Below are 9,499 nucleotides of genomic sequence, written 5' to 3'. Positions count from 1 at the left end.
GCTCCATCCCGGCTGGCACACGCCGTGCCCTGCTTCGGGACCTGCTGCTCGCCCTGCCGTGAGAGCATTTATGACTCGTTATGTCTCCACTTTCAGTGAAGGCTGGGTTGGTGCCAGTGGTTTCCACTGAGTTTTATGCTTCCATACGAAGACCCATGGGATTTCTGGATGGAGTATTGATGTGCTTCCCGTATTGATGGAAGAGATAGGGTTGTACCTGTGGTTGGTGGAAGGGATGAGGACTAACTGAGTGGGACAGTGTGTTTGGAGGTTTGTGCAAGCAGTTAAACCTCTCTTCCTTGAAGTGTCTCCCACTCTCTCTTGTCCCCTTTCCCACACAATTCTTGGCCACCCCATGGGGGTCTCCACCATGCCACAGAAGGACAGGCTCTGAGCCACCTCCCCTATATGTTCTGGTGGCATAGTGCACACTCACAACAGCCACGGTCCAAAGGATCCCATGTGCCTCGATCAGGGGAGCTGAGATCGGAGCAATGCTCACCATGCATTTTCCATGGGGACACAAAACTTGCCCATTCCCTTGATTTTGGGTTTGAGCAAGCACTGCGTGCAGCACTGCACACCCTGCAGAGGGAAGAGAGCCCTGCTCCAGGGTGCCGGATCTGCTCAGGTCCCTCTCATTCTGTTCACTTGGCCCCTGAACATTTTCAGCGTCCTGCCTTAACCTGAGTCACTCTGCAGTCACGCTAGCAACCGAAGGTTAACCCACAGCAGGCTGGGAAATCAAGTTTCCATCTGGGGAAACAAAGAGTGTGTGTGGGACAAACTTTTCAAGGCTGAAGACCCTCTCCCAGCCCAGCTGGCTTCAGCACCCGTGCACTCCCGAGGAGCTGTTTCCTTGCCCTTCTCAGCATGTTGTGCTTATCCTGCTCTTCCCATTGGCCTCGCTGAAGGCCGGTGACAGTGCAGCAGCCAGCAGGCAGCCTGCCCGGCTCGTGTGCCGCCGGCTTCCAGCAATTATTTCCCGCATCCCAGGGAATGTGTCGCTCTTTGACATTTCTATACGTTGTGCCCGGCAGCCAGCTCCCCTTCCCAGACACGGGGGCTTTCCATGCTGGGCTTTGCAAACTACCTCTATGCTGAGTCCTGGGAATCGGGGCCTCTGCAGGAAGGAATGTGCTGGTCAGCGGGTTGAACTGAGCTGTGCGACCCTGTTCCTGCCAGCAGTGACTGTAACTTGGAGGCAGCATCCACAAGGATTTGGAAATTCCCAGTCCCATTGGTTGGCCCCTCTTGATGCCTTTAGTTTGAGGAACCTTTGCTCCCAGCCCTGAGCTGCCTGGGAAGCAGACCCTGCAGTCTGGTTAAGTGGGGCAGAGCTGGAGGCTTCTCCAGAGCTGAGGGTCAGCCCAGGCTTGGATGAGCAGAGGGCTGAGCTCAGGAGGACAGATCTCCTGGCAGTATGTGTTGAGGTGCTAGGAAACTGTGGTGCTAGAAACCAGGGGAATGGTGAACTCCAGGCCCTGGAGCTCTGGTGCTCTGGTGCAGGGTGCAAACTTGGGAAGCATTTGGGATGGAGGCTTGAGAGACCTGTGGTGGTTTTACTGCCAGGGAAGGAATCGTGAGCAAGGCAGTGAAGTGACCTTTGCTATTGTCCCACTGTTTCTGTGCACTTTGTGTGTGGGGACACCACAGTCTCTGCCTAGGACACCCTCCCCTCTTTATACACTGTGGAGCTTCCTCCACCACAGGGATGCAAAGGGCTGGAGCTGGGCTGCCTGAGCAGGGGAGCTGCTGGAGGCATCATCGTACAAAGCCTTGTTGCAATGGCTATGTACAGTGTCAGACACAAATCCTGCAGTCAGAGAGGGGTTCTCTGTAGCTGAGACACCCCAGAGGGGATCCTGCCTGGCTGTGTATCCCTCCCTGTGTCTGCCTCCATCCTGCCCCTATGAGCTATGGAAAAAGGTGGTTACCACAGGAGCCCAGGTAAATGAAGAGTGGGTTCAGGAAATTGTGCCTGGCCAGCTGCTGGAGGCTGCTGGTGTTTGATACCCTTAAAAGCCCTTGTCTCCATCCCCCTGCTGTCAGTTTCTCTGTGTCCCAAAATTTCAGTCATCCCTGCAAACAGGGATGCTCACTCATCTCTCATTGCCAAAGCTCCCTTCTTTCTCCTTGGGCTGGAGGAACAGGTGACAGAGTAAGGCACATCAAGAGGAAGGAGTGAAGGGGGATGGTCTGAGGGAAGGGAGGCAGAAGGGGAGACAAGGCATGGACCCCCAGACTACTTTCCAAGAGGCCCTGCTGCTCAAGCATGCAGATGCATCTGCAATTGCCAAGTACCCCTTTCCCTCCTGAGACCGCTCCAGCCACCTTCCCTGGAAAGAGTGAGAGTCTGCTCATCCAGATGCTTTGTTAGAGGAGCAAGTCACAGCAACAGGGAATTGCCAAAGACTGATGCCTCTGGGAAGGGAAACACGTGCCCTGACCCTACTCAGCAGCTCAGACCGTGTTTGTGGCTGGCCTCTGGCCAGAGGTTGCTGCTGCAGTGTCTTCAAAACACTCAGAGCGCCAGGGACTTTCCAGGAGCTTGCTGCCTTAGTGGGACATAGACTGGGCAAGGAAGGAATGTGGGCTCTGTGCTGGGACTGCAGAGCTCCCCTGGGCCCCTTTGCGAGCACCCAGGCACTGCTGTTTGGGGAGGTTGCACAAGAAAGGGCTGGAAAGGCACTAAGTACCAGCATGGCTCTCCTTTTTCTGCCCTGTCCCGATGCCACCAATGCTTTGGGATTAGAGGGATGCATGACAGCAGACAGGATGCCTCTGGGAACTCCTTCCCCATGCTGCCAAATACCCTGGGGAGATGCACCTGCACACAACCTGCTACTGCCCAACCTGCTGCTTGCCTTAGGCTCTGCTGCCCGACTCCACAGCAGCCTCTGTGCTGCTCAAGTGTGTAGGGATTTGCCTCCCCCTATTTGTGTACGTGGGTACCCCTTGAACGGGATCTCCATGCATGAGGGATGGAGGAAACCCCAGGAGTACAGCCCTGGCACACTGCCCCAGGCTGTCCCAGAGGAATGCTGCTCCCCTGGCTGATCCATGACTCCAGCATTGCCTTCTCCCTCCTGAGTGGAATAGGAGAGTAGGCAACTTCCTCTGGGGCTCCCAGGACACAGCTGCCATGAGCATTGGGACAGGAGCTGTCCAAGGAGCTGGAGGCCAGGGTGAGCGAAGAGGGGCTGTTAGCAGCAAGTGGTGAAGGATGGCAAGGGGGACTTCTTGCTGCTGGGGGTTGTCCAGGGGGGCTGGAGTGGTGCTGGGACATCATCTCTTCTCAGAGGGGCTCTGGAGCAGGGTGAGAGGCAGCGACACTAGATGCGTCACAGGAAATTCCAATTAAACATGGGGGAAATGTTTTCAACTTGGGGATGTATCAAGCACTGGAACAGGTGGCCCAAAGCAGTTGTGAAACCACCATCCTTGGTCTCTTCCAGACCATGCTCTGGTGACCACCTGAAAAATGTCTGACTGTCCTTTCCCCACAGCAGGACTGGTGTCACACTATTTGCTCAGGGCTTGGTCCAGTAACAAAGGCCTTCTCTTTGGATGGCTTTTGCCACCACAGGAATTTCCTGTGGGGTCCTGTTCAGCTCTCTGGGTTCACTTCTATGTAGTCCCCATCTGTCCAGCCATGTCCAGCTGCACAGGGCCGTGTCATGCTGCTGTGGGTTTTCACATCCTTGTCAGCACATTCCTTCAGCTAGTCAAGGTCCCCACTCACTCCAGCTCCCCACAATTTGATATCAGTACCGAAATATGATGGGCTGTGCTGTTTTCCCTGACCCCATTGCAGTCTGGCCCTCACACATCCCAGCCCTACAGCTGTATTCATCTCTGTTCAGCTGGGGTCATCCCCAAGGCAGCCAGACACGGATAGGGGCTCAGAGGGAGGGGGTGTGGGCTCACTCTGAGCCACTTCTCACCTACTATTTGGGTTGGTGGTTTGGCTTGGAAGCAAATCACCAAATGGGGGAGCAAAACAGGTTGACTCCTTGGTTTCTTTGAAGGCTTGGCCACCTTCCAGGATCCATTTCATGGGAATAAATACCCGACCCTCTGAGAGCAGGTAGTGGCAGGTTGTGAGACTATGTAGGAAACTGGAGCCACAAACTCATCTAGCTGTGATGGGAGCTGTATCTCCAGCATGTCCCCTACCTGGCACCCCACCGTGATGGGCAGCTGGGAACAGGACAGGACGTGTCTGTAAAGGGGGGCTCGCAGCTTACAGGAATCCCCCACCCCCTACTTCTACATCACCCAGCCCTTGGCCGGCTGGTGGGCTGCCTGCCAGGCTGTCCGAAAACGAAAGCAAGGAATGCACAGATAAATAGGAGCAGCCTCAGCACGAGGCAGCAGTGCGTGTCCTGCTCCCAAGCCTTGTCCTGCTCCCAAGCCTTGTCCTGCTCCGCGCCCGTGGCAGCACCATGGCCCTCCGCCCTTTCCTGCTGCTGCTGCTGCTGCTGGCTGCCGCCCTCCTCATCACCCAGGCTCAAGGTGAGGGGCGAGGAGCCCTCCTGCCTGCTGCTGCTGGGATGGGGCAGGGTGTGTGGGTCCTCAGTGGGGCGTGTGCAGGGTGCCGGGGGGTGAGGGTGGTGTTTGTGGCGCACTGGCATGTGGGTGTGTGTAGGGCTCTGTGTGTGTGTGTGCATGTGGCATTGGCTTGCAGGGCTTGCTCAGCTTGGAGTGTGTCTGTGTGCATGTGGCTGGTGGGGCAGCAGCACCCCAAGCTGAAAAGAACAGGAGGAGAATGAGTTTCAACGCCAGGTTCAGTACCTTTTCAAGGAGCTCATCTCTGCCTCAGTTTCCCCGCCACCACTCTTGGATGTGGTGTATTCCTGGGCCAGGTCTGACCTGGGCACTGGGGTTCAGAGATTCCAACTCCACGTGGTGCCCAGGATCACCCTGACCCGTGACACCAAACAAGCTCTGTGCTGTCAGCTGGCATTCTGTGCTGAAGGTGTCCCGACTCACTGACAATCCCAAATCCACGTGCTCTCCTTGCTCACAGGCATTGGAAGCTCAGCCTTGGACTGCTGCCTGAAGAACAGACCTTTGAAGAAGGAAATCCTCAGTGGTGTGGTGGTATCCTACCGCCACCAGGGACCCGAGTCGGGGTGTTACCTTCGTGCTGTTGTGTGAGTACCCTGTGGTGGCCAGGACCACTCAGAACAGTTTGGCTTCAGACAGACCCTTCCCTGTTCTCCCTCTGCTCCCCCCCAGAAAATTTTTCTGCTGCTCCCCCAGGCTCACCACCAAGAGGAACAGGAAAATCTGTGCCTCTCCCACTGACGACACTGTCCAGAAGTTGATACAGCAGCTGGACAAGAGGGCCAAGAATGACAAGAACAGGAAGAAGGGGCAGACCCAGCGTCCCAGGGGCAGACCCAAGAAGCAGAGGCGGCAGCGGGTCTAAGTCAGGCCTGAAGAGGTAGGTGAGGGGGTGAGTAGAGTGAGGGTGCTGCACCCCCTTCTAGATCCTTCTGTGTGGGACGGTGGGGATTCAGCCCCTGGTGCAAAGCCTGGAGAGCTGTCAGAGCTGTGGCTGGAGCACAGAGGCACTTCGGGAACAACTCTCTCCTGGTTTGTGCTTGCCTTGAAGTTCAATTTGTTTCTGGAGCTGCTGGGATAAGGCAATGCTTGGGGATGGGCAGGGCAGCTCACACTAGGGAATGGCCCCCAGCTGGGGTGGATGATCTGGCTGAGACTCTCTCCATCTCACCCCCTCCTCCTTGCCTTTGTTAGGACAGATGCCTTCCCACTGGTGACTGACCCACGGCCCGGCAATGGCAATGGACATACGAAACCACACACCCACCCACCCGCCAGCCCCAGGGCGGGGATGGGGCAGGCTGAGGAGGATTCCCTCTGCCCCACAACCTCTTTGTTGCTGCTATGCCTGACACAGAGATCCCCCAGCGCCTGCAGTGCCTGGGTGCTCTCAGCAAAGCAGGCATCCAGGTCCTCACTTGTCCCATGGCCAAGTAAGCGGGGACCTGGGCGTGGGAGCTGAGCCATGGCCTCTAGAGGGAAGTGGACATGCTTCCCACTCAGTGGGAGTTATTTAGCCTAGCAGGATGGACGCTTTTCCTATTACTTTTTTTGGGGGATATTATACATTTGTATTTATATTTGAAAACTGTGCTTTCATTCAGTCTTTCTGAAAGGCTTTACTTCTCCTTCCTTATGCTTCACAAAGTAGCCTTTATGCTGCAGGCTGGATTTTCTGGAAGATTTCTCTTATTTTTCTACCAAATAAAACATGTCTGCATTTTATTTTTCCTCTCATCTCTTTGCTCCTTCTTGGCTTGCAAGGCATGGGGAATCAGGCAGGTCCCAAGTCCTGCGGTCCTACTTGGGCTGCTTGCTGGGTGTTTCTTTGCAGAGTAATCAATAGCAGCTGAGATGGAGAATTTTGGGGTAACAGTGGCAACAGTGTGTCTGGACTGTTCTAATCTCTCAGGTTTTATGGTACACTGTTGCCTTTTAGTTTGTATAAAGATAGCCACAATTTGTCCCTTTGGTTTTTTCATTTTCTTTTTTAGGTACAACATTTCCATGAAATCTCAACTAATTGTTCAATTTAGCAGAATTATACCCTTTTAGCTCTCCTGGCTACAAAATTGCAATGAAATCAGAACAAATTATTCAGTATAGTGGAATTTTACCCTCTTCTTTCCCCTGGCTTTGCTTGTGTCAGGGTTTCAGACACTATTAAGACAAATGCTTAGTTTTCTGGGAAAAAAAAGAAAGCCCCAGCAACTCTCTCATACATATTTACCAAATCTGAAAAGCCCATATGGTAAAAACACACATGAGGCTGTGAAGGTGGGAGAATAGCAGATTTTGTAAAATTCTCTGTAGATATCCTGCAGCCATTTGAGAGCAGCCCTATCCCGAATCTTTAGTGAGAAAAGTCACTGAGTAGAGGACACCTTCAGGTGAGACTGCAATGGAGATGGGGCAGACTCTTGGGACAGGGCTGGGGCGAAAATGGCATTTCCCTGTGCTTGCAACCCGCTCTCCCTGGCATGGTGAGAAGGAGAAAATTAAACAGCTGTGCTAGAGCCACACTGCTATCTGCTTGCAGAGATTTTGAACGTGGACTTTGGTCAGTAAAGGTCTATTAAATCATATAAATGCAATAATAGGATTTGCAGAGCTTAACAGTATCAGCACGGGCAGTGTGTTTGTTGGAGTAAAGCCTATAGCTGAGTGTTTCTACCAAGTATGTATCTGGCTTGATTGCTTTATTAATAGGGCATTTAGGTCTATCTGTTTAAGGCTGTGTAAAGTAACTGTGAAGTCCAAGATACCGGCCCTGAGCATGGGACAGGTGCTGAGCTGTCTCCTCCTCCACACTGAACGCCCGGCCGGCTTTTGGACAGGATGTGTGGCAATAAAATATATTCTTTATAACCAAATTAATTCATTCTGGCTGTTGTGATGGGCTTTGGTGGGGTGGGAAGGGCTGCATGGCGGGGTGCTCTCCTGCCCCACTCACCATTATCCCCCAAGGGTCCAGGCTTTTGCAGTGCTCCCATGAGATGTATCCCTGGGGTGCTCGGGCTGGGAGCTGGTGGCACAGAGGAGCAATGCAAGTCCCCTCTCTTGTAGCTGTGTTTCCCAGCCAGGTGGAGACATCCTGGCTGCTCATCTGTCCCCAGTGAGGGGTTCTGAGGTGCCAGAGAACATGGGCACAACACTGGTTTGGACACAGCATCTTTCCTCACACCTGAGCCTGTCCCTCTGACTCCGACCCATCCTAGGTGTGCACTGCTTGTTCAAAGCAGGGGCTCTGTGTTCCTTGCTGTTTCGGGATAACAGCAATAAAACAGGTTATTAATGAAGCTATGCTCTGGACTGGGCTTTGCTGGGAGCCTGGGAACTGACACCTGCACACAAGGAGTCAGGTGGGGGTGCCGTGGGAGGGCTGGAGGCAGCCTTGTGTTTGATGGGGACACGCTGCATCCAGTGGCCCTGCCTCTGATGAACTCCTTGTGCTCATTGTGGTGTCAGGGGATTGTGAAATGGTTGCAAAAATTCCTTGGAAATGAGGTCTAGACAAATATGTCTGAAACCACAAACAGCTAAGCATGAGAATATGGCAGGAGCGAGCCAGCATGTGAAATGTGCCCTGGTGTCTCTGTGGCTGTGGAAGAAAACACCACACAGGAGGGCTTTTTCCCTTTATATGCGAGGAAGGCAGGAGGCTAAAACAGGTTAAAAAGATATGCCCGTGGTGGTGTTCTAATTTGCCCTAAAACTTACAAAAAAAACCCAGGGTCTAGAAGCACACGAGAGCTTGTCCCTTGCTCAGGAAGGCACACGTGAGCATGGGCACAGATGCACAGATGTAAGCCCACGTGTGCCTGTGCCTGCACACACACAGGTGTTAGCACTCTCCTTCCAGATTTATTGCTGAGTGCTGCTTTCCAGGAAGACAAGGTGGCAGGGTTACTGGGAGCCTCTCGAGGCAGGTGTGAAACAGGTGGTCACAGTGCTGCTACAGTGAGATGGCACCAGGGAAACACCTCCAAGGAAATTCCCTGTGAGAAGTAATGAGCTGTGACCTGCAGCTCTCAGCAGGCACCAAAATTCCTTCTTCACAAAGGCACTGAATCCATGGACCCCAGCTGGGACAAGAGATGTGAAGATGAAGGTCTAAGGTGGAGAAGCAGCAAAGCAGCAGAAAGGAATTCACACAGCTGTACCCCTGGGCAGGGCAAGCCTGATGCTATGTGCAATTATAAGGCAGTGTTGATGGAATAAGTGCTGGGGTAGTAGGTGGGCAGGGGATTTATAAAAGCCCATCTAGACATAGAATCAGCCTGCAGGGAAGGAAGCAAAGCTGAGCATAGAGTTGGGATAGCTCAGCCGCTCTGGAACAGAAAGGCTTCAGTGGCAGCGGGGAGCAGCCGGGCGAGACAGAAACAAATACAGCCAAGAAAGTCTTGAGCCCTGGCCAAATGATTAGCTCAAGTCATTAGCTGGTGCAGACGATGCTCCAGGGCTGTGCCAGCAGTGGAATGCTCTGGGCTGTGGTGCCAGGTAGAGTTCCAGCAAGGCTCACCTGGACATAGGCACATCAGCTCCATCCCTCCATGCCAGGTCCTTGCCCAGCTGCAGGAGTGGGCAGTGCTGCAGCAGCCTCGTGGGGGCCAAGGGCAGCTTTTGGGGCTGCACGGGTGTTAGAGGGGCTTTGGGTTCCAAGCAAAGCTTCGAGGTGTTTTTTGGGGTTCTCTCCATCAACAGTGCTCTCCTGAGGTCTGCTATGGTCTTGAGAGCAGAGAGGATATGGGAAAGTGGCTGGTGGCCAACAGGGGCTCTCACCCTTCTTGACCCAAGGTATTTCCCAGTCCTGGCCATCCCCTGGCATTCATGCTGTCCTAGAGGGCATAGCCCAGAGCTTCCTTTCAACCCTTTTGTTGGCTACATGTAACTCCCGAGTGTCCTCCTTCCCCTACCTCCTATTTTG

The 9,499-nt window shown here is 53.7% G+C and overlaps 1 protein-coding gene across 4 annotated transcripts; it reads left to right on the top strand.

Annotated features, from left to right (window-relative positions):
• The first annotated feature begins 4,361 nt into the window (after window positions 1-4,361).
• Window positions 4,362-7,449, top strand: LOC119696139 (eotaxin-like). Of its 4 annotated transcripts, none has more exons than XM_038125767.1 (4): window positions 4,362-4,518; window positions 5,033-5,159; window positions 5,269-5,452; window positions 5,772-7,449. In XM_038125767.1, exons 1-3 carry the CDS (start codon window positions 4,449-4,451, stop codon window positions 5,435-5,437), a joined length of 366 nt encoding a protein of 121 aa, XP_037981695.1. In that variant the 5' UTR covers window positions 4,362-4,448; the 3' UTR covers window positions 5,438-5,452; window positions 5,772-7,449. The 4 variants fall into 4 exon arrangements, with proteins under 4 accessions (XP_037981695.1, XP_037981693.1, XP_037981696.1 ...); XM_038125765.1 differs by having other exon boundaries at window positions 5,767-7,449; XM_038125768.1 differs by having other exon boundaries at window positions 5,269-5,464.
• The last annotated feature ends 2,050 nt before the right edge of the window (window positions 7,450-9,499 follow it).

The sequence above is a fragment of the Motacilla alba genome, chromosome Z (genome assembly GCF_015832195.1).
Source record: "Motacilla alba alba isolate MOTALB_02 chromosome Z, Motacilla_alba_V1.0_pri, whole genome shotgun sequence".
Taxonomy (NCBI): domain Eukaryota; kingdom Metazoa; phylum Chordata; class Aves; order Passeriformes; family Motacillidae; genus Motacilla; species Motacilla alba.
This window is presented reverse-complemented; position numbering and strand designations above follow the sequence as displayed.